At 45.4% G+C, this 25371-nt stretch overlaps 1 protein-coding gene and 1 long non-coding RNA gene across 2 annotated transcripts in view; one reads left to right on the top strand and one right to left on the bottom strand.

Annotated features, from left to right (window-relative positions):
• The window catches only part of LOC307215185, a 371333-nt gene that overhangs the window by 268637 nt on the left and 77325 nt on the right, over positions 1-25371 (top strand). The gene's annotated exons all lie outside the window — the stretch shown is intronic.
• On the bottom strand, positions 249-23265 carry CDX2 (caudal type homeobox 2). The gene is made up of 3 exons (XM_079974135.1): positions 22514-23265; positions 8505-8650; positions 249-1078 (listed from the first exon to the last, which is right to left on the bottom strand). Exons 1-3 carry the CDS (start codon positions 23016-23018, stop codon positions 875-877), a joined length of 855 nt encoding a protein of 284 aa, XP_079830261.1. The 5' UTR covers positions 23019-23265; the 3' UTR covers positions 249-874.

The following is a 25371-nucleotide window of genomic DNA, read 5'->3' on the forward strand; positions in this document are numbered from 1 at the left end:
GTACAATTCAATGTAGGAGCCGGGAAGTGAACTTGGGATGTTCTCCATGCAGTGCAGATGCTGTACCGCTAACTGTGGTCCTGAGTGCCTCATATAAGTTTTCTGCAGATGTAAACCTTGTCTTTTCAAAGCATTTGCTGCTTGAGTACCACCTCCTGTCAAAATGGATTTGCTTCTTTCCAGTTTGCAATGCCACAGAGATGCATAAATCTGAAGAGATGGCCTTCAGTGCCAACTTTGTGATCTCTTGTGCAAGCAATTTGTATCAAGCCATTTCTTTGGAGCATTTCAGCTGCTGTTTATCTCAGTCTTCCCCCACGAACAGTGCTCCTTTTGATATATCTAGAGTACCAGGAAAACAAAGTGAAATATGCTTTAACCCCCTCCCCCCATTTTCTTTCGCCCACTAATATTTATCATTTGCTCAACAACATTGGTAATAAAAAAACAGGAATGACAAGAACAAACAAACAAACAACAACAACAAAAGGCATTCCAGGCCCAGTTCCCTGAGATAGCAGTGTTTTTCATTTGCAAAGAGGAGTGTCAGTTGTGTGGCACCTACCACAAGCGTGGAAACAAAGTGAAGTAAATCATGGGGGTGGGGGGAATCAAATCTCCTCCCCTCCCCTGTTGCCGCACAATGTGGGTTGATCACAGTACATTTTGTACAAATGCGCAGGAAACCAAAAGCTGGAGTGTGGTGCTGTGTATAGAAGTCCAGGTGGGACGCAGAGCCACAGTGTCCCTGTATCGATTTCACCAATGGACCAGTGGCCTTTCCCCACCAGGGGCTGGTGTGCATGTGTGCCTCCCCTTCAACGAAGGAGAGCAGGACGCATCCAGCTGCTCAGTCTTTTCTCCCCAGCGGCTGTCACTGTGCAGTGGCTGGCACTAAACCGGGAGCACTCAACACTCCCCCTCCATTGGGGCCGGAGCCAGTTGTCCCTGGCTGCATCGAGGACACTGGGCTCATGGGTTCTGATCCACTGTGCACACCCCCTGGCTGAGACTGTTGCAACTTCTTCTTGTTGATCTTCCTCTCCTTTGCCCGCCTGTTCTGAAACCAGATTTTCACCTGGGGGAAGAGGAAGACAAAATAAGTTCCAGCAACTTAGTGCTATAGACCCATGAGAATGGCTCTCCCATTATCCCACTTGAAGATGCTGGAGATGGAACCTTGGAACTTCCGCTTGCAAGGCAGATCCTCTACCCCAAAGCTATGGTCCTTCTGCATTACGTGTTTCCTCAGTATGTACTAAGAAGGTACTTTATGGACAACAGCTAAGACTGCATTCCTGTACATGCTTACCTGCGAAGGAGGTCCACAAATACAGTGGGACTTACTTCAAGAAAAGATTCAGAGGATTGGGCTGTTTGAGCAAAAAATCTTCCCGTCCTGCAGAAAAGGACAGGGAGTGAAGAATGTGTAGAAAGAGGGTGGGCTCCTCATAAATTCCTGAGAATCTAAGCTCTCCTTTTCAAAGCAGAAAGATAACATGTTTTTCAGGGGGAAGGAGGGAGCAAACAAACTTGTATTGTCATGGAGATGGAACATAATTTCCATATTGTTAAGTTTGCATCTTCTTAGCAAAACTGATAGGATCCTGAATTATTAAATTATCTCTTTTTTCTTCACACCAAAATGTAAAGATTACAGTCTGGCCCAAGTGATACACTTCTGAGCCCCTTTAATTCAGTGGAAGGGTGTTAAAGAGTGCATTCGGACATACCTAAAACACTTTAGTGTCTGCACTCTGGAATCACACTCATCCCAGTTTGAGGCCTACCACAGGCCTAATTAGGTTCCCCAGGCCAGGTCATTTTTGGGCTAGCCACACCCACATTTCTCAGGCATTAAGTCCAAGCAGGCTAAAGGAAGACTGGGCTCAGAAGAAACTGGTTCTGTAGTGTGGAAGAAGGAGCCAGTTACTCACAGAGCACATTGGCTGATGGGTGTGGTCCTACTCCCACCTTCTCCCAGGGCAGTTTTGCAACTTAAAAAAAAAAAAAGATTGAGGTTTACAGTCAATATATATGTTTTCCAAAAAAAAGCACCCAGTGTCTAGTGACATAGATGACGGGCACTTTTAAAAATAGAAAATGTCAGCACATTATCAATCTGAAGCACAACAGAGGGGTAGACATGACGACTAACCCACTGTTAGAGGATTTCGGCCAAGGGCTCCCAGACTGTGATCCGGGGACCATCAGTAATCTGCAAGCTTCATTCAGGTGGTCTGCAGCATGTCTGTGGATTTGTGGTTGAAGATAAGAGATAGCACACTATTTGCATTAAATGCTTACACTGCTTTTAAACTCAATTTTAACTGCTTCTTTTATTTCTTATGTTGTATCACTTTTTCAATTCTGTGGAATAGCATTCCTGTTGAAATACGACAGTTGCTCACTAGGTGTACATTCTGGAAATAATTAAAAACATTTTTGTTCTGAGGTACTTCCCAGCTGGATAAATGAGTCTTTACCATGAGTGTCCACTTATTAGGGTTTTAAGTGTTGTTTTAAATGTTTTGTTATTGTTGTGCCTTTAATTGTTCTTAATTATATGTAAATCACCTTGAGATAATGGTTTAGAAGGACAGTAGTAAATTAATCAAAATGGAGATAACAATAACGACACTAATACTAAATGCATAGATAAGAAATAAAAGAAGCAATAAAAAATACAATTAAAAATCATACAGCATCTAGCCCAGGGCATTACAATTGCTACCACAGTTAGAAAAAACATTAAGTGGTCCACCAATACCCTCAATAATTTTAAAAATTTTAAAGTAGTCAGTGGGTAAACATTAATTGTGGGGGGGAATGATTGGGAGGCTCAATTCACTGGACTGAAAAGTGTACACACCCTTGTTTTTTGATACATACGTACATAATCTTAAGCATGTTCTTAATTTTCCATGGAAATCAAACAAAGTCAAGTCTAATTCACTTGGACTGAATTGTGCTCCATGTTTATAAACTAATGTGTGAGCCTCCAGAGTTAAAATTTCAAGCAAACCAGGGCAATATTATTTCTTTGACTATGACATGTTCTTCAACAACATCTGTTGAAAAGCTAATAAAATATGATGACATTGTTACCAGGTGTTAAAATATAATATCAGAAGCAGAATTCCAAAATCTGTTGCAAGTCAATGCCTATACTTGGCGGGTATCAAAAGCAGAGAGTGTATGTTCAGCACAGGAAATTGCCTATGTCTCTAGATGACTTCATTCAATGTAAGGGAGGCCCGTGACACACCTCCTTCCCACTTCAAGGGTCAGCCCTGTAGAAAAGAGCCTTGTCATGTGAACACAAGGAGTTGCCTTATTCTGAGTCAGAATTTTGGTCTGTCTGGTTCAGTATTGTCTATATGTTCACCTTTCCCCATAGTGAGGAAGACCTAAGGTGCCCAAAAGTATGTTAGTTGTGGGATGTGATACATAAGTAGCAGTCAAGTTCAACATTCCTTGTTTTCCTAGAGTGGACATGCGAGGGAATGTTTGGTCCAGTCAGTTGAAAACTTCCTGTTTCCTCCTGGTTGGGATATACTTCCTTTTGCATGTGACTAGAGGTGGACGTGACCTTACTTGTCCAGGTAACCAAAAGGACAAGGCATGCTGCCACTCTCTCTCTCTGACTTCTTTCTCTCTCTCTGACTTCTGCTAAATTATAGAACTTGCTAGCACAAGTTAGGAAGAATATTAATAAACAACATATCCTCTTCTGCCTCCCTGAACATTCCCACATCAGTGACCCCAGTTCCAAGTATAAGATCTGTATTGTGTTGTATAGTTACATTTTACATATATATTTTTTCTGCTGGCATTACACATATCATATTTTTTATTTAATTTTTACAGAGGTTTCTGTCCTGTAAGGATTTGCTGACACTTTCTTAGGGCTACCAATGACTGTATCCATCTTGTCAACCAAAGCATTTGGGATATAATAGCCTGTTGAAAGAAAAATGCTATGTATTCTTGTGTTTTGATGTTGTAGATAGCCCTGTGATCTTCAGATGAAGGGCAATATAGAAATTTAAGAAATAATAATGTTAATGGGTAATTTCATTCTTGGAGTTCTCTATTTTCAAATCAGACTAGAACCAGGCAGCCTTTCAGACAAGGGACTGTCCTCTCTAAATTAGGAGACATGTCAACGCTACCTGCATAAGAAACATCCTTTATTCAATTATGGGGGATTATAATAAGCCTTCCATTTAAATTTCTCATTTCTCATTACTTTAGGAATCTTACTAAGGGGACAGGATGAGGCATATCTATATTTAGGATTGGAAATTGTTTGGGCACGCTGAACATTAGTTTCAATTTAGAATGGTTTGCTCATGGGGGTTATTTTTTCAAAGTGGTTAAGCTGGGTTCCCCTCACCCCATTTTAAGGGAATATATATTTGGAGTGGGAAACTAATGGCAAGCTCAAAACAGGAAGAGTGGGAATGGAAAATAAATCCCAGGTTTATATCCAAAATACAACCACAGTAGCAAACAGATATGGTACATTAGAGCTTAGCTGATTTCTTACGGCTTTCATGGCCAAACAGGGACTCTAGAAATCAATGCAGCCGTCATCAAAACACCAGCCCTTATATAAGTGACAGAAGAAAAGAAAAGCCATTACGCACATGGGAGCCTGACTCAGAACTAATGCATTTCCAGGAAATGCAAGGACACTCGGAACAGGGGTGGCACTCAGAAAAGTTAGAAACACAACTCTCTTGGACTTTGAGAACGAAGGTGTGTGACTTTTGTAATATCCGCAAAGACTGCAGTTAGGGAGGCTGCCTGGAAAGTCTCTTAAGGTGATCGGAATGGAATAAACAAACTCTCCCTCCTGAGCATGTTGATATATACAAAGCAGCCTCATAACCCAATATGTGAACTGGATATATGAGCGCACATGGAATTGTCATTTCCACCTTAAACCTAAAACACTGTCCAGGTGTGCCAAGATTCCACTATAGGGATTTAATCAAGTTCTCAGTGCTGCAGCTAGGTCATTTCAGACTCTGGACTTAAGGGTCAGAATGCCTCATGAGCATAGACAGAGCATACCTTCTCAGCACTGAATAACCACAATAGATTCTCCACACTTCTGTAGGATCACAGGGAAAACATTCCACATCAGAGGCGCTTTCCCCATCTCCCATCTTGCATGAAATGGGAAATGAAATAGTAAAGGCAGTGATATGGCCCTCATCGCTTTTAGATTGGCCATATTGTGTTGAAACTTTAATCCAATATTTCATATGTTTCTGGAGCCAAGCCCAGTGGCTTCCTTTGGTGAGCCAGTAGCCACTTGTTTCAAAGTAGTGCTGAAGATCCCTTAAAACTAGGGAAGGGGAACCTGTGTCCCTCCAGATATTGATGCCTGGCCAACAGACAACCCCAAGGATTATGTTCAAGAGATTGTGCCTAAAGCCAAAATTGTGTGTAGTCAAAACACATTAGGTTCAAATGCAGGTGGGATTACCAAACAGTTTTTTCCCCAGACACCCACCCCAATTTTAATGTTGTTGTTTTTTTGTAGTTTTTTGCCAAGTGCATAAAGCTGAATGTGCACAAGTTAAATGCATGTAAATTGTGAATAATCTGTGTATCACTATTTGAATGAAAAGCAAGTGCAATTCTCAAGCCATGGACCCCAGAAAGGGGGTGGGGTGGGGACGACGACAAAGGGACTTGCCCTCTTTGTGCATTTACCTACTATATTTATAAAGCTTCATTGCAATAAAGTATCAGTACACTCTGGAGAAAGCCCAACCAGTGAAAACAGAATACTCAAAAGCAAAAGAAAAATGGTTAATACTGCTTAAAATTACAAACTATAATCTCTACACACACACACACACACCTACCTCATTTTTATGTTTTGCCCAGAAATCATATCCTCTAAGGAGAAAGTGATGATACCTCTGGGTTTTGTGTAGTGAGTGAGAGTAACACTGCATATCATATGCTGAAAGGCACTTTTATCTTAAACGACTTCTTAAATTCCATAGCCAACATCTGGCATTATGAATAGGTTCTGGGCCAGTCAGGAACCTTGCTTGCAGTTTTGATTAAAGGCATCCAATTCTCATTCTCTCTCTCTCTCTCTCTCTCTCTCTCTCTCTGTGTGTGTGTGTGTGTGTGTGTGTTTAATCACCTTGGCCTGATCAGGTCTATCAGATATTAGACCTTGGAACCTTTTCATACAAAAGTCTTCAGTGCAGCCCACAACACTCCCAACACACTCTGCATGAAATTGTGAAGCCACACAATGAGTGCTCGCATGGAACGAGTGCTCAGCCACATACCGTACCTGTTTTGGAAGTTGGCTTTTGTGGTGACAGTGCTACGTTGCACAGCAAAGCAAGTCCATGCATACATAACAACTTTTTTTGGTTATCATGCTGAATGTTAAAAGAACAAATAACCTGCCAGAACTAAAAGGGTAGCGATGCTTTAAAAAGGGGTGGAGGTGCGGAGGACATCTAATTGGAGTGGATTGAACGGCTTGCCATCAAATTCATGGGGAGTTGACACTGTTCACGAAACATTGTGATATGGTCTCTGCAGGGTGGTCTGCCGACCAAAATGTGACACCAGGACACTTGCCCTAGATTGCACCATTCTCTTGGAAATTGATACATTCAGGGAAATCCTATGATTACAACTGATCAAAGGAGCAGAAGTGTTGATTTGCTCAAAATCATTTCCTTTGATTTGAGCTGGCTGACTCTGGAGTGAATCTTTGTACAAAATACTGGAAGTGTAGTGAGTTGTTCAAACCCCCATTCAGCCTTGAAACCCAATAATCTCCACCAGTTAGAACCTCATTGGGTCATTATGAGGATAAAAATGGGAGGTGGGAGAGCTTCGTACAAATGGAAGTGAGATGATATAGCCATGTAAATGAATGCCCCTCACTTCCACGGCCACAGAACTTAGCCTCATACCTACCTAACACTTTCAGCACAAGGACTTGAAAGGATGTTTTCAAAGGAGACACATAAACATGCCTTTTAACCCACATTTCTAAATGCATGCATTTCTAAGTTCATGCAGATGAGAAAGCCATTTTGAAATCAATTGCATGCTTTAAATCAGAGGTGGGGAACCTGTGGTCCTTCAGATGCTGAGGGACTGCAGCCCCATCAGCCCCAGTCAGCATGGTTAGTGGTAAGGGATGATGGGAGCTAGGACCACCCCTGCCATTAGGCAGAGTGAGGTAGCTGCCTCAGGCAGCAGATTTTAAGTGTCAGGAAAAGGAAGCAAATTATTAAGTTTATTTACTATGATTTTGCTCTCCAAGAGGCACTTAAGGGTTTTCTTTGCTTCAGATGCTAAAATAACTTAGCTGGCCTGGGGTATTGTATGGCTTCATCTTTTCTGGAGCAAGAAAAAACACTGAGCTAGCCCTGATGGGAGTTGTAGTACAAAAAATTCTGCACTGAATAGTGTTAGGGTTAGCATTACAGGAGGAAGGGGTATAAAGAGCTGCAGTTTGTTGGAAGTTTTGTTCCTCTTCAATCAGGCCTTTAGCCGATTAATATTCTATGGGCTTTTGAATGTGTTTGTGGGAGCGGGGTTTTTTGTTTTGTTTTGTTTTTGTTCTAACGATTTAGTTGTGCTTTTATCTTGTATTTTTATCTTGTAAACTGCCCTGAGATCTTTGGATAAAGATAGTAGTAGTAGTATTTTAGCAAAAAAGAAGTATAGCACAAAATATTTTTTTAAGATACATTTTAAGGTTAGATTTATATCTCCCATATGAAAGTGAAAGCTGTGGTTTACAATTCCCTTGAGCCAAGCAATTTCTCTCATTCCTTACAGAATCCAGCTTTGCCACTTAGCATATACACAATAAGCAGCCACAGCCAACTCCTGGCTTGTTGGCAAGTATACCTATAGAATAAGGCATCTCTAGACAGAAAGGCCAGAGCTTAATGGGAAAGCACATCCTTTGCATGCAGGAGGTCACAGGTTCAATCCCCGACTGGAAAACACCCCTGTTCAAAATCCTGGAGAGCTGTTGCCAGTCCCTGTCACTCTTAATGACCTAGGTGGACCAGTGTCTGATTCAACAGACGGCCGTTTTCTAAAGACACCATGTGCAGGAAGTCCCATGCTTTTGTTCCTGGAAGGACATTAGCTGACATACTTAAAAAAAAACCAAAAAACATGAGGCTTTTAAGAGAGCAGGTGGCACAATGAGTCAGTGCATCTGGCTGTTAAACAGAAGGTTGGTGGTTCGAGCCCACCCAGGGATGGATTCCTGCATTGCAGAGGGTTAGACTAGATGACCCTTGGGGTCCCTTCCAACTTTACAGTTCTATGATTCATGGGAGGACCTTGGCCTGACTGCTTAATGGATTGTACTGATAGGTCTTTTTTTATGGACTGAAGCTAAAGCACCATGCCAAAGAGGATTTTCTGGGAGGCTGCAGGGGCCTTGGACATCTTACAGAGCAAAGAAATAGCCAAAGTCGCACCTGTCTCTCTGACAATCCCAGATTGGCTGCCAGTTCAGCTTTCCTCCGAATCGTGATGTAGCGGCTGTAGTGAAACTCCTTCTCCAGCTCCAGCCGCTGGTGATCTGTGTAGACCACGCGGTACTTGTCTTTCGTCCTGGTTTTCACTGAGGAGAGAGATGCATGTCCGTTAAAGGAAGTGCAATTACAGCACCATTTCTTTGGTGCATTCTTTGGACGGTATATTTGGAGAATGTTTGGCTTTAGCAAGAAGCTATCCCCTGTGAAAAATCCCCATTAGTCTCTAGCTACTGAGGCTTCTGTAGACAGTTGACCAAAGCAAAACAAAACAAAACAAAACAACATTTCAAAATATCCCTGCTTGACATGTTTATGCAGGAGGCCTTCCAATAACCCTGGGCCTTTACGGTTTCCAAAACTTAGCTGTTGCTTATTTCCACCCCATCCCCCAAACACAGCAGGTTAGAAGGGATCCCTCTTCTTCCTGCTAGTTTAAATTATAAGCCCTCAAACGTCTGGCTTCAAGAGGAAGTGATTTTCAAACAATGCACGCTTGTAAAAAGGAGGCAGCTGCTGGGTTTATGGCCCCCAAGCCAAACACACACAAAAACACAACAGTAAAGCAATGCATTGGGGGGGGGTGCACCTTGATTTGTGCATCTGTATTATTATTTGGCACTCTGTAATTTGGCCTGTTATGACTTCTACAAACTTCCACTTACTAGGAATGGAGTCCCAAAACTACAGTAGAATTAATGGGTGGTATTGCACTAAGTGGAGCAGACCCATTAAAATTAATGGAACAAACTTAGTCATTTTCATTCATTTCAGTGGGCCTACTTTTTGAGTTTGGCTAGGTCTTGTCTCTGTGGTTCAATCCAGTGGGAGATTCTCCTGCACTCATAAACCCCCCAGAAATGAACTGAAGCTGCAGGCAAGCATAGTTCATCTCATGTGTGCAGTCTCACTAGATCGTTTACGAAGTATCAAAACAAGCCTAGGTAGTGCGGGGTTTTTTTTTGGTAAAGGCTTGTTAACAGTTTTACCTTTGTCCCCAGACAGATCACTTAATATTGGAGATCAAAGTATAAGTCATTCAAATTGTGCTTAACTTATATCACAATAATAAACATTTTTAGAACCTGGGAATCAAGTCCCAACCGTTTCATCACTTATACAAATACGTATAAACCCAGGCCTCCCCTTTCCCAGGTCTGATGCTCAACTTTCTGTTAAGCAGTGCTCTCTTAAGTCACAACCAAACTAAAGTTTAGCCATTTTAATTCCCATTTATTTCAAAGGCGTGGGTGGGAGAGTTAAATACATGTTTTGCACTATTTCCAGTGAATTATATTTCATAGAATTGTAGAGTTGGAAGCGAGCTTGAGGATCATCTGCAATGCAGGAATATGCAGCTGCCCCGTAGGGGGATGGAACCTGCGACCTTTGTGTTATCAGCACCACACTCTCACCAACTGAGCTACTTCACTGCCTTTTTACACAAACCACCACCAACAAATTGTGTGTCAGTGTGCAATTTATAAAATATATATAATTCATTACTTGGTCAAGAAGTAATGTACTATACTGTTTATTTTCTCATTAAACTGCATATCACATATATCACGTTTCCCCATAAACTATTCCCTCTTTAGACATGGGCTATCTACTAAGGTAGGAGGATAAAGTTTTGTGGTATTGTGGGGGGGGGGGAGTCACAGTTGAATTGGATGTGGGGTGGTGGAAGAGGAGTGTACACCTCTAGTAATGAAAATTTGACACACATAAAATCTGCAGACGCTCCAAGGAGGAAACATTTGGATTTCTCACATATCTGATGTATGATGTGTTGTCCTTAGTTTGCAGGTGTATACATGGGTACAGAGGCGAAAGATGTAAACAATGGGGCCAAAGGTCATGACATGCAAGAGGCATAATAGTCTGCAACATTTCGGTGCAAAGATCAAGTGCCTATAAAGATAAGTACGGTACGTTCACAAAATGGTTATTTCCACGAACACACTACAGTACAATAAATCTATTCACATTTTAAGGAGCCACAAGACTGTTGTTGTTGTTGTTGTTTTTCCTGGAAATGACTAGCATGACCACCCTTTCTGGAAGCAGTGTTGCCCTGCTCTCGGCTAGCCTTTGCAAAACAGAGTGGGTAAGCAAAGGCTGTTTGTTTGTTTGTATTTAAACTGTGAGGCAGCTGCTTCCTGGAAAAGAAAGTAGCTGTCTGGTCCTTGAAGGCAAAGACCTCTGAAACGGAATCCACAAATTAAAACTTCAGATACACGTACTTTGTTACCTATGAGCAGTCAAATACAAATCCCCATTAAATATGACTCCTTTTTGGCAGAGGCTGCCTTGCCATGGTTATCTGTGCCCTGGTAACCTTTAGATTAGACTGTGGCAGTTCAATGTAGGTATGGCTGCCTTTGAAGGTTGTCCAGAAACAATGGAGATGCATGATAACTACCTGGAATCTTTATGGAATGCTTTCCCCATGAAGGCTTGCCAGGCACCCACTTTGTAACCTTTTTGGTCTTAGGCTAACAGAGCAATCCAAACCAGGTCTACGCAGAGGTTAAGTCCCATTGAATTCAGTGAGGCTTACTCCCGGGTAAGGGGGGCTAGGATTGCAGCCTAAGACATAAATGCTTACCCAGACATTTGAGTCTTATGTATGTTTTAAAGGGTTTCCTCTGTTGTATTTTATATTTCATTGATTGTACACTACCCATCAGCTTCTTAGTAACATGAAGGGTGGTATAAGAATTGTTAAGTGTCGATTAGGAATATACCACACCAGTTCTTGAACAGCTGCACTGGACCCTAGTTCATTTGCAGGGCAGAATTCACAATGCTGGCATTGATGCTTCAAGCTCTTCCTGACTTGGCACCAGGACCTTGAAGGACCTCCTGCCACCACACCAACCTGCCAATAGACGAAGGTCATGATCATGGAAGGGTGTTCTGCAGGTGCCTTCATCAAAGGAGATGAAGTGGATGGAACCAGGAAATACAATCTTCTTGGTGGTGGTACTCCACCTTTGAAATCTTTCTCCAAGGAGGGCCTTTTTAAAACTTGGAATTAAGTCACAACAATTTCCTTCCTTCCTTCCAAGGCACCTATATTTGGCTCTGTGTGTGTGTGTGTGTGTGTGTGTGTGTTTTAAAGTCCTAAATTTGTGTTGATTATAAATCACACTCTTTCCTGTTCTATTTCTATTATTATTTTATAGCTGTAGTTATTTGTATTATGCTATTTTAATTTCATGTTGTTTAAACTGTGCCTTTTAAAAATTTAATTGAAAGGTGAGATCAGAGGTTATTAGTAATTATGAAGTGATTTATGTGGCTCCACAACAAGCACTCTTGCTTATCAATAAAAGTCCATGTAAAACAACTGACTTCTTTCCAAAAAACATGGAGGCATCAGTGCCATTCACAGCAAAAGGACTGAATTGGTTTACATATCCAGGCAGGCACTATCTGGCTGGGAGATCAGCTCTTTCCTCCTGCAGTTTCAAGGGACTGGAAAGCTTTGATTTAAACACCACCAGTTGTAAATGAGATAAGCAACAAGAAACAATATTCTATGATTCTATAAAGTGGGTTTTACTCAGAAGGCATTCAAAAGCCCGCTTAGGAAGGAAGCTTAATTTACACCAGTACAGTATTTCTTATTGCAAGTCATATGCTGAGATGGCAATAGGAACGGGGCAATCCACAAAGTCAATTATATGACGAATGTAGGAGCTCTACAGTCATTTAAGCCAGGGCTTTTTCAAGCAGAGCTATACACAAACACATTTGGGCCAGTTACAGATTTTTTTATTTTATTTTTTATTTTATTTTTTACATTTGGGCCAGAGTAAGAAGGAGTGAATTCTACCTAAATTTCAATTTCCCTTCGTTTGAAGGTTTATCTATAGATCTATCTCGTTACAAAACGTAAATGCAAGAACTTGCCAGTTCCAGTACTTTTCTACATTTTTTCTCCTCCTAAAAAAACCCTGACTACCCCATTCCCTGGGGAATTTATTCCCAGGACAGCTGGCCAAACTAGGAGTATAAATTGCGCCATAACAATTTCAAATTCACTGCGCTTCCCAAATTCACTGCGATTCCCAGGCAGCCCTCCAGCGCGCCTGTTTGCGCCTGGCCTTTGGTCTTTTCTCCCGCTTCTCGTTTAACTGGTTCTCTTCTTAAACAGACCCCCACCCGCACCACAAATAAATAGAGAGATCTGAGCTTCTTCTGCCTGCCTGTAGGTGTTTAATGGCCGGCAGGCTGGCTTTGGTGAGGCTAAACAAAAACAAAAGGGGCAGAAAGGCGCGGCCCCTGCAGCCCCCAGACAAAAGCTTCCCCGCCACGAAGACAAGGCTGATCAGAGGGAGCTCCCTGGAGCCGCTCAATGTAGAACACGAGCGCCGACAATGCGCTACAAGGCGATCTTATCAAAGCGAGGAGCCACCGGAACGCCCCCGAATCGCAGGCGCAGGCGGGTTGCCTGGAACAAATGGGCGGCAGGCGCTTTCATTCTCCCCTTGCGCTCTGCGCGGCGCATTTGAATGGAGACAGGCGGGTCCCTTCCCCTCCCCATTGCGGGAAAGGAAGAAAGGGGTTCGGAAGAGGTTGGGCTCCTTGAATTCAGATGCATCTGGGGGGTGGGAAGCAGGGAGGGGGCTCCTAATAAAACGCAGAAGACCTAGTCTTCCCAGTTTCAGCCAAATTGCCCCCTCCCTTTGAAAATAAAACAAAAAACACAGTAGATGGGGGAAGGGGCGTCCAAAACAGGACAAAGGAAGCGGTCTTCCACTGGGCCAAAAAAACATTGTTGCTTCTAGCTCAGTGCTGAGGACATTAGCTGGCAGCAATTTCAGGCTCTTTCCCAGATGCTGGGGAGAGAAGCTAGAGCGTTCTGCAGGTCCAAGCTCTGCCTCTGGGAGTTTATAATATGACTCTTCTCCAATTTAGGGAGATGCCGAGCAGGGTGGATCAGGCCAATGGATCCATCCGTCTGTTTTCACAGCAGCCATGCAGGTTGGGCCACCTACACTTCCCCCTAATCTGAGCAAAGTTGGAAAGGGAGAGAAACATATGGCAACCACTTTTCCCAAGCCACAAAAATGATCTTCTTTTGTCAAATTATTTAAATTAATTTTCAATTACAAAAGTCCAATATACGCCATATTATATCAATACCAGATAGCAATCCAAATACCAATCAATTACACAATTTATGCTGTACTTCAAGGTCTGATTCCCTTTAATTCTGCCTCCAGACTAATTTTCAAACCAAATACAATCCACTCTTGATAAAATGACATTCTTCTTTAAAACTTTTTAAAACCACAAGCCCATTCAGACTTGGACTTGGCGTCAGGAAATCTGTTCTCCTAAAATGGCAGAAGCATTTCAAGGCAACCCTGAAAGGCACCCTATAAATATAGTTTGGGGTTTTGTTTTGTATTTATAAGCAATAATCATTTTTAAAGGGTCTGAGCACGTGCAATGCACATTTTCCACATTATTGATAACAGCAGCCTGAGCTATTGTGGTATCTCAAGTTTCATGGGTTTTTTAATAAGAGGGAAGACCCAGATCCAAACCACAACTTTACAGAATTGTTGTCCAGGTTAAAATAATGCAATTATGTGACTATGTTGAGTAAAATCAATCAAGGACCAATTGAGGCTTTTAGGGGATTGAACCCCAGCACCCCAGTTCAAAACTGGTGCACAAACCCAGCCACACTATTCCACGGATGAAGTCACTCATATTATATATCATATCATCATATATCAGCCTTCACCAACTTGGTGCCCTCCAGATTTTCTGAATTACAACTTCCACCAACCTGGGAATCCAGAAGATTTGTGAGGCATCAGATTTATGAAGTCTGATACACAGTGTATTCACGCAAACGTCACTGCTTGCAGCGAATCCCAGGATCTCGCTAACGGAGAGAGAGATTCGGAAGACAAATGATTTAAGACAGAATGAACTGGTAGAATTGCCACTTTTTGTTTATTTGTTTGGGTTGCTGTTGTCTTTAACCCCAAGTCCTTACGCTTTTTTAACACCTGGTGAGTGACACCCCAAACATTTAAGAGACCAGCCGTTTCCCGCAAGTGGGGGAAAACTTTGTCTGCTTGGGAGCAGGGCATGAGCAGGGGAGGAAGACAGCCTTGAAGAACTAGGTAGAGCTTAGAGAAGAGAAAATAATGGCCCTGATCCACTGGAAGGTTTCTCTGGATTGTGTCGGAATGAAGACATGTCAGTTAACCATTTGCAAATATTTTGTCAGACTCTCAAGACAGGAAAAAAATAATAGAAGCTTATTTCTGATGGGACTGCTATCTATGTATTTAAGTGATCTCTCTCTCTCTCTCTCTCTCTCTCTCTCTCTCTCTGGGATTTTTAAGGGTGATTGCCAATGTTAGTTATACTCAGAGTAGACCCATTGAAACCAAAAGACTTAAGTACCTTTAGTCCACCAATTTCACCCTAACAGTACAATCCATGTCTACTCAAATTAAGTCCTATTCCATTTAGTGGGGCTTACTCCCAGGCAAACCTGATAAAGACTGCAGCCTGACGATTTTGCATTGCATTATGTAAAGGTGCATTTAAAGTGTTTAGTATTGTACTAACATTAATGTTATTAGTGTGACAGCACTCTCGCCTTTGGGAAGTCCCTGCCTATTGACAGCAGACCGGCGGCTTCACTGTGCCCTTTTCAGCGCCTGCTCTAAACATTTTTGTTTATGCACCCAAGTTTGTTGAATTTTGACATGTGTTTTAATCTGGTTTTTAGTTTATCGCTAAATTATCATATATTTTTTAATATTTTAAATAACTGGTTTTAACTGTTTCCTCGACTTACATTTTTTATTTTTGTAAACCACTTTGTAGTGGGGTTGTTTTGTGTTCTGGTTTTTACAATCAAAATGCATATACTTTTTAGGAAATAAAGAAATGATAGAGATTCTGTGATCACCACGTGGGAGCCATATAAATAATAATGCCTCCTAGAGAGGACTGCAGAAAATCAACCACTGGTTTGCTTGAGGTGAAGATATGGGATGGGCGGGAGAAAGATTTTCCCCGTTGATCTACTGCGGAGAATTTTGCAATCCACCCAAGGGCCTGTTCCCACTCTCAGCTGCCGCAACCACCAACACTCCCCCCTTCCCCCGCCCAGGAAAGAGAGAGAGAATGAGAGAGGAATGGCAGATTTCAATATTGACTGCGAAAGTTTCTGTTCCACCTCCCTCTCCTTTCTCTTCTTTTCCGGTGAGGGGCGGTCAGGGAAGGGGAAAGGGGGGAACAATAGCAAGGAAGGTGTATATCAAAGCAAGATAGGTTTAAAGCCCCCTCCTCATGACAGATGAGGGTCTGCCAAAGAGAAGGGAGGAACAATATTAGCATCACAAGTAAGGCGAAGGGGGTGCCTGCAGGACCCTCTTGCCCTCTGCAACCTTTTCCTAGGGCATTAGCATCCGAGGTCGCTTCTAAGGTTGCTATCCTAAGGACACTCACCCAAGAGTAGGTCGCGCTGATCTCAGTGGGACTTTCTTCTTAATAAGGATGGTGAAAGGTGTGCTGTAGGATCATCCTTCCCCAAGCTGGTGCCCTCCAGCTGTTTCGGCCTATGTAACTTTAGCTGAGATGGATGCTTTAGCTGAGATTGCAGGGGGTTGGACTAGATGACCCTTGGGGTCCCTTCCAACTCTACAATTCTAGGATTCTAACTCCACTCAACCCCCAGCCCGGCATCTGCTTGTAGGGCTTCAGAATGGCAAAGGCCAGCGCTGGATTTAGGGTGGTTCCTCTAGCCGAGGGGGCGCAAAATAATAAAAATAAGAATAGCCTATATTTAGATGGGTACCTACAGAGAAGATCCATTTAAAAAGCAGCTGTACCAAAAGGAATTATTGTGAAAATAAGAAATATTTAGGGTATGTGTGACGAGTTTTGTCCTCACTCAAGGCACCATACTACCAGTCTGCTCCTGCAAAGGCTACTGTAGATGCAGGACCTCCTGCTACAGCCATGATTTCTATTTATTATTTCCAATCTACACTTTCATTAAAAGAATATCATGGTGGTATGGAAAGTATAGTAATGAAACCAGCAAAAAGCAGCCATGAAACTTTAATAAATACTAACTGGTTAAGAAGAGAACATTCATACTGCAAAGGCCCTTCTAAAACAATGTAGTTTTCAGAGCAGCTCTGAAAGAAGGGAGGAATGGTTTCTGGTAAACCTCCACTGGTGGGGAGTTCCACAGGCCCTGGCTCAATCTGTAGTGAAGGCCAACCCAACCTCAGAGGTGCAGGGAGCCACCAGAAGTGTCCCATCTGAGCATCTCAGATGACTGAGGTGGAGCATAAGGAATCAGATGGTCCCTAAGGTCCTTTGGATCTGAGTTGTTTATGGGCTTGTGAATTAACACTAGTACCTCGAATCTGTTTACCATTCACCCCCCATCACTTCTGTCTCCCTCTCTCATGGGGATAATAATGCAGGTATATAAAGTCAGCCAGTACTTATATGTGAGTGTTATTAGTCATTCCCACATTGCAAAAGGTGAGTTCATGGCAGAGTTGAGGTGTACGTTGACCAGGTCTCACTAATGTATTGGAATTCAGATTGTTATATTCTGGTCTAACCAGTTGCACTCAATCACACTTTGGGGTGAGATATCTGTTTATGGCAGGATCCTGTGCATATCTACTCAGAAGAAAGCCCCACTGAGTTTGATGTAGGGTTGCAGTCTCTGTGCATCTCAAGGGCATGCTCCAGTCAAAGGGGAGCAATTTCTTGGCTCTCAGTGGGAGAGTCAAGCACAACATAGGATCCTGTTTGGTTTCAGTGGGACTTGCTCACATGTAAGGTGTATAAGGCTGCAACCAGAAGTTTGCAACAAACCAATAGAGGTAACCTGCAGGAATTAAAATTAATGGTACTGGCAAGCACTTCCCTAGGTCCCAAAGGAGAAGGGGGGAACTTTCAAATGTTGTTGGACCACAACTCCCATCAGCTCCAGCCAACATAGCCAACATCTGGCAGGCCACAGGTTCCACATCTCTAAATTAGGAGGTGCAAATAGTCAGATCCTAGATACGTTTACTCTGGAGTAAATAACAAGCAATACAACTTTCCAGGGTTTCAGAGAGGATTTTTTCTCTGAACCTTGGGACACTGAACCTGGAGGGGGGGCTGCATACCAATGAGATGCTACTTCCCATTGTGTTCAAATGTGCTTACTCTGGAGTATGTACAGTCAGAGGCAATGGGAAGCCCACCAAGACACTGCCCCCCCCCAGCTATGCAGAACAGACTATGGAAAGGAGGAGATCTTTCTTGAGGAAAGGAAGGAGAGGGATTGCATATCCGTGGCTGGGTGGACAAGCCCAGGTCGCTGCCCTACGGGGCTGCAGAGAAGAGCTGCCCAGCCGCGAATCAACTCCTCTCTGCACGGATTATTAGCAGCCCAGCGGCAATGGGCATATAAAGGTATGCACTTCCCAATGAGTCAGAAATCAGTGCACAACCAACCGCGCGCACCGGCCAATGATTTAAGGATGAAGCCCGGTATCAGCTCGACGGGAAAGCGACCTGCAGGAAGGCCAACGCGCGCGGAGGAGCGCAGGGGACCCCCGTTGCCTCTTATTCTTCTCAATCCAGAAAAAGTGCTAGATCAAGCTGATCCCACGGGATCTTCAGATCAGCCTCTTGCGCACAAGAACGATGCCTTTGCCCTTCAGTTAAGAGGTTAGGAAGCCAAGCGGCCGCGTACAAACTGGATCGCACTTTCCTCTGGCGAGGGGCCGGAGAATCAATCTCTTCACTACAAGCTCATGTACATTTTATACCACAGGGCCCTCCCGATGCTGTTGGACTCCAGCTCCCATCAGCCCCAGCCAGCATGCCCAATGGTCAGAGTTAAGTAGACTTGTAGTGCAATAGTCACAAGTTCCCCATCTCCAAGCTGTGTCCTAAAACAGTTCTCACAAACTTGGGTCTGGCATGTTCATCTGTAGAAAACGAATCTCTGCCAGGAGAAAACTAGCAGTTCAGGAAGAAGACTAGGCAAAAGCTTCCCAGCATGCTACTCAAGGAATCTATTTTTCATATGGGCGATTATTCCCTCATCCAAAATCTGAAGTAGGTACAACCCAGGCAATAGCCCTTGCATCTCAGTGACAACTATAGACTGCTTCTGAATTCTTAGTCTAATGTGGATCCGGGTCATTCAGTGTGCGCCTGTGTCTTTGAAGCTGCAAATACCCTGATTTTAAAAACAAACAAACAAACAACCACCGGAAGTTCTCCTGCGCAAGCGTAGTTGAAAAGTCAATGGGAGCAGCAGCGCAAAGCCTTGCCAAACTCGGATTCATTTTAACGCGTCTTGCTCAAGAGAACTTTCCAGTCGTTGAGGCTGGTTCCTTGCGCGTGTCCTCACTTCCCAGTAGGTTTTGTCCTGAGACTGAACCTTCGCTAGAATTAGTGAGCTCATCAGAAGAACATTAGAAGCAAATGGACCTACACTCGCAAGTGAAGTGCACTGCAAGAATGTGGAGACTTCCAGGGCCTCTGGGATTATAACAACCAGTTTCCATTAAAGCAAATCTTTCAGGGTTCAGTATTGTTCTGACGATCCGACCCTACATACATTTTATCTTTTCGTGTGACTAATTCTACCGCTCTCTAAACTCTCAATATTTTATCCACGGGATTCTGAATGGATGACTGTATCATGGACTTCAAAACACTGCTCATGGAAATTGTATAATTCACCAGCTCAGCCCTAGGATAGAAACCGGATCCTACAGGCATTACTCAAGAGTAAACCCCGGGGATTTTCATGAAACTGCCTTCTGTTTCGGATTAGTAGAAGGATTAGAGTTTTAAAACCGATTCCAGTCCGGCTGAATTCCAAAACGTGTGCGTCAAGACGGCCCTAAATAATGCGCCTTACGCTTCAATTCTAAACTTAAATTCATCTGCAAGTAGATTACATTACTTGATTTTCAACCGCTCCTCTTGAGTGCTTTCACTGCGGGTTACCGCTTTCCCTCGTCGGTAACAATGTATATGCGAATTTAGTGGTTTTCTTTTAAATATTGACAATAAGGAACAAAGGTTGTTTTTTTAAAAAAAGGAGTTGCATATTTGCTCTTCAATACCACCACCATCACTGCCCCCCCCCCCGCAATTCGCAAATACACCAGAGTTTCCAAAGCAAGGCTCCCCGACTCTCTGCGGAGCCGCCAAGCGGGAAGTCCCAGAAAACTCCCTGCTTTCTACGGTCGCGCGTCCCCTGCGCAGGGCAGCAGCCGATGCGTCGCTCAGATCCCTGAACCACACACAGTCAGCAGGTCATCCGGCTTCAAATATCACTAGAGAAGCAACGTCAGCCGAGGCCCTCTCCTGCTCCTGGGCTTTGATCCTTGCTCCCGGAAGGGTGTTCTCAGTTGTCTAATTAACGCCAGCAACTTGACGCGTAAAGAACAGAGGTCCACACATCGGCCTCAGCCATCCGTGGCCGGCTCTCTGTTGTTGTTACACACACACGTGAGCTAGATTCTCCAGCGACAATCCCCCACGGAAATCCCCACGCCACCATTATGGTACAATCCGAAGCATATTCACTCCCACTGAATTCAATGGGACTTGCTTCCTATCCAGGCTGCAATCCTTCATAGACGTTGCCCACAGCGGGGACTTACTTCCGAGTGAACATGCCTGTGATTTGCGCTATTAAGTGTGTTTTATTAGGATTGCAGCTTTTCAGGGGGTTCCCGAGCTTTTAATTTCTGCCTGGGTCATGCCTCCCGCGTTCATCCATGTCCGCCTATAGATTTGGAACACATTCAAGTCTCCGGGGCGCTGCGCTTCGCCATAGTATCCCTTACTTACAAAAACCCAGCGACGAGAGAGGGGAGATAGCTACCTATTCTGCGAAGCTGGATGGAGACACCGGTCCGGGGACCACCGACAACTAAAACCACAGATCTTCCCTCATCAAGTAATCCTGGCCTCACCTACCCTACGATCAAAGTTACGGTAAGGAATGTCATTAGTACAATAGGCGGAGCGCGTAGAGCGCTCGAAAGAACCCTTACAGAAGCCAAATTATTTATATTAGCGACAAAGGAGCATAGGATCTGCCTTATTCAGAGTCAGACCATTTGTCGCATCTAGCTCAGTGCTGTCTACACTGGCTGGCAGAGGCTCTTCAGGGTTTCAGACACAGGACATGCCGGGGATCGAACCCGGGACATTCTGCATGCAAAGCAGGTGATCTCCCACGGAGCTACGGCCCTTTCCCCGAAAGAAAACGTCGGTGGGAAACCCCCCTGCAGATTGGAAAGGCCTTAGGGGGACAGTTCCTGCCAGCCACAAATTTCAGCTCGGCGGCAGTGCTTGGATTTATATATGGGGCTTGACCTCGCCAGGTTGAGAAGCTCCATGAAAGGGAAAGTCCCATTAATTTGCAACGGGACGGATTTCCCAGGAAATGTGTGCGTGTGTCTCGTGTGTTTAGAATGGCAGTTTTAGTGCCCACATGCTTCAGTTTAACTGGCTCGGGCGATAAAGATGCCTGTCTCCAATCAGATCTGTAGTTTTGTACAGTCTGGAAACTCACCGGCCCAACAGGAATGAATCGCGGAGGAAATAGACCAGGATGGAGAGAGTCTGAGAACCTTTCTGGTGACAGCCCGGCTCATCCAGGCTAAATCTGTGAAATAGTTTAAACGGTATTGAAGAAGCGCAGTTGCAGAGGGGATCGTGAACGCGCAATTTCATTTGGAAGGAAGTGCCCCTGCTTCCCACGGGATTTACTTCCATGTAAATCCTGAGCTGGGATCCTGGCACAAATGTAGGGCATATCAATTCAGATGGGGTGGATCTGAGATTCATGCTCCCCTGAAGGGCAAAACACTCGTTGGTTTTAAGAACTGTGGAGAGTCACGAAGTTCAGTTTTGTGGATTGCAGTTTGTGGATTTGCAGCCTGTTAAGTTTATTTGCCGCCGCATTTACACTCAGATCCGAACCAGAGAATGTGCCGGCTCGCTCTTTGTTCCTTTGCCCACTAACTACCTTCCCCAATATTTAATGCACAAATCTGGCTCAATCCTGGCCTTGTCAACTCAGGAGTGAAGCCCGCTGCTTTCACTGGGATTTTCTCAGTGTAAGCAAGGCGTACAGCCTTTACCTCGGAGCAAATGCCTTTTAAGGGGAGGCAGAGGTATAATAAATTGACAGGGCGAGGTATTCCCAGCACGTAAAGCGCCACTGACGCCAGCGGACTTACTTCCGAGAAAGTTTATATGGAATCTGGAGTAGCGCGTGGCTTTCAAACTTAGCAGGAAATAATATTCGTTTTTAAACTGTCACGGTCTTAGGCTAGCACAGGAAGCCTATTGATGATTGCATTCGTTTTAATGGTTCGGCTTTACGAGGGAACTGGATACTAAAAGCAAAGCAGGCGCGCGCAGGACGGCCCAACCCTCCGGCCTCACAGCGCTGGCGATCGGCTCCACCATCCCTGCAAGACACGCCAACCCTGGATCCAGACCGAATATATGCATATTTCCAAAAGAAGGCTCCGTAGGATGGCTGTCTCGCTTCAATCCGAGAGAGATCCTCACACCAGGCCGTAGGTCCCCGACCAAACACCCCCGCACCGGGCTCAATTTGATCGAGGTGTGCGCGTCACCTTAACCCTTGAAACGAGCAAGATCAGCCGCGATCCTTTCCAGAGTGCTTGCTTTCTTAACTCTTCCCTCTTTCCCCTCCCACGGCAACCGTGCCCCGGAGCTGGTGCAGAGTGCCGCTGCGTCGCCTGAGCCCCACTGAACAACTTCCGCCCGCTGCGCCTGTAGGTGATGAGGTGACCGGGCTTCCTCCAGGCCTGCGCCCCACAGCCCCTTCCTCCGGACACCCAACGAGCCGCCCTTCCCTGCCCCTTCTCCTTCCTTACCGGGTCCCCCTGCCGTGGGTTTCCTGATCCAGTCGCAGGGGTTCCGCCTCTGGCCGCCCGGAGAAAGGTGCTCGGCGCCGGGCGGCGAGTTGAGCGGCTGCATCAGCCCCCCGGAAGCGGGGACTCCGCAGGGGGGCGCCGGCGGCCCCTGCGCAGGGTGGTGGTGGTGCGGGTGCGGGTGGTAGTCCCCGACGGGGCTGTAAGCCAACCCTGCCGCGCCGGAGGGTCCGTGCACGGCGTTGGCAGCAGCCCCAGGGACGCCCCCCTGCCCGTAGCCGTTCCAGTCATCGCGCAAAGGCGCCCCGTAGGCGCCGGGCCAGGGCGATCCCGGGGACTGCGCGTTGTCCAGCCCGATCCCGGCGGGCACATGGTAGGCGCCGTAGTCCGAGTACTGCGGGGCGCCCACGAAGTTCTGCGCCGCCGCCAAGTTGAGCCCCCCGGCGTGGCGCACCGAGCCCGGGTACATGGAGGCGCCGTCTTTCTCCAACAGGTAACTCACGTACATGGTGGCCGGAGGCGAGGGGCTCTCCTCCACATACTGCTGCGAGGGCGCAGGCGATGGGCTCCTGGCCTCTCTTCCCTGGGGAGGGAACCCGGTGCGTTGCGAGGATCGGCGCCCACCCCGTGGTCGAGGCGCCTTCCGTGTGGGCGCAGAGGAACCGAGAGTGCAGCCGACGCGCGGTGGTCAGGGAGCCACCGGCTCCATCGGCCGGCCACGCTTGCCGCGCTCGGGACGAGGCTCCGCGCTGTATGTTGACAAGGCGCTCTGAGCAATGGCCAGGCCAGGCCCAGCACCCAAGGCAGGTGACGTGGAGAGGGAGCGAGAGGGAGGGGAGAGAGGGAGGGAAGGAGGGAGGGAGGCACCCGGGTAATATAGCTGCTCCAAGCCCCCAAAGAAGATTTGCATTTAAAAAGATAAGGCAGAGGGCAGCGACCTGATCACAGAGACATATTCGGGCCTTTATTGTTTAAGAGCTTCCTTCTCCCATTGCAACCTGGTGCACTTTAACCTCCAATCACAGGTTCAAAGAATGGGAATCCGAAGAACTTGCAAAAGGGAGAGCGGAGCGAAGGGGCGGGTGGGCGGTGGGCGAAGGTGGAAGCGCACCGAATGTCTGGAAAAAGAGCGCCTCCCAAGAATAAAAATAAATGCTGCGCCTCTCTTTGATGTGAGGTCTTGGAAAAGGCCTAAGAAGTTGGCAACGCTGAGAAGTGCCTTCCAAAGGAAGAAAACAGAGGATCTGTGCTGGCCAAAACAAAGAGAGGTTTCTAGGCCCAGTTACGCAGATTTCAGCCTCATCTAAAGGCAGAAAGTTAAAGCCTAGGATGTGGAGACGTTAGGCTAGGAAACAGATTGGCCAGTCTCTCTCCATAGGTTCGAAACTACTCCCCCCCCTTTAAGTGTTCCCTTAACGTTTTAAAGCCCGTTTACTCATTAATAACCAATTGCCAGGCTAATCCCGGATAAGGAGGCGGCAGGCACAAAACGCCAACGCCGCGTACGACCCCAAAAGAGAATTCAGAATGTCAAGGGATTATCTTAATTTCTTTAGTCTTTCCCTTATCAAGGTGCGGACCTGAACACATTTAGGGAAGTCCCGGGTTACACTCACGGAAGAAACACACACACATTGAGGCTCCTTACAGACTATACGTTTTTATTTATTTCATTTTATTTGTTGCTTAAAAGTTACCGAGGGCTGGTCCTATATATTTTTCCTGGTACAAAGCTATTGAGATTATATTTGACCAGTCCGTTCCATAGGCTTCCCGCCTCTCTGAACCTGCCCATTACTGAGGATCGTGAAAAGAGTGGCTTTTATTTCTATATATATATATTAAAGCATCCGAATCCAAGGCAAATTTTTAAAGAAGATCAATTGAGTCTCCAGCCAGCTAGATCAAATGGACGAAAAGAAAAGAAAGAGGCAGAGAATCGATGTTATTGGGGCGAAAAGGTAGGAGAGTCAATTGCTAGTCAATTTCAAACCATTTAAAACCCAAAGCTTTTTACTTTTAAACTAGGCTGATCTGACTGTATATATTTCAGTATTCTATGGAGTATTCAGTATTCTATTCTATGGAGAGATGGATCTGTTGCTGCTGCTGCTGTTTTACAGAAGTCCCGAAGAATATAATTCTAACAAAGGACAGTCTGTCAATATACAATGAAACCCGAGCAGAAACCGACCTTCTCCAGACACCGGAGAAGGAAAAAGACGAACTTTAAGTCCATCAATTTGCACACACGAAGGGGGGGGGGTGAAGAACGGAGGGTGGTACTTTCGATCTTCCCAATAAGAGAGAAAAATGTGGGTCACTGCGACTCTGGCCTGATTTATTTTGTTAACCCCATGAACTGATCCGGTTTCGGGCAGCTTCTAAGCCCGATCCAGATCGCAGAGCCTCTGCGGTGAAGATAGGACCAGGCCACTTTGATATGAGCATTCTGCCGCGCGTCGCGGCGCAGACACAAGTCGCCCTTTGAAGATGCGGCAGGCGGCCCCCGCTTCCCCCGGCTCCCCCTCTAAGTCCCAGCAGATTCACTCATTGTTTTTATGCTTTAACTTTTCACCTTGAGCCGGGGACAATGCGGGGAGGCGCAGGGTATATTTGCATCCCTTTAATACACACAGCAGCCAAATCTTTTGCTCAAACTGCCGGCGGTGGTGGAAACTTTCCTCCGTTCCCATCGCGGGCCGGCGGACAGGAGCGCCAGCCCCTTCGTCTCCTTCTCGACCCCGGCTAGAACAATCGTCTGCGGGGAACCAGCCGCAGCTGAGATCGCGGAGGTGAAGTCGCCTTAGGGGCAGGGAGGCGGCGAAAGCTGTGCAAAGGGCAGAATCCGGCCAAACCAA

Source organism: Podarcis cretensis (assembly GCF_951804945.1).
Source record: "Podarcis cretensis genome assembly, chromosome: 4".
Classification (NCBI taxonomy): Eukaryota; Metazoa; Chordata; class Lepidosauria; order Squamata; family Lacertidae; genus Podarcis; species Podarcis cretensis.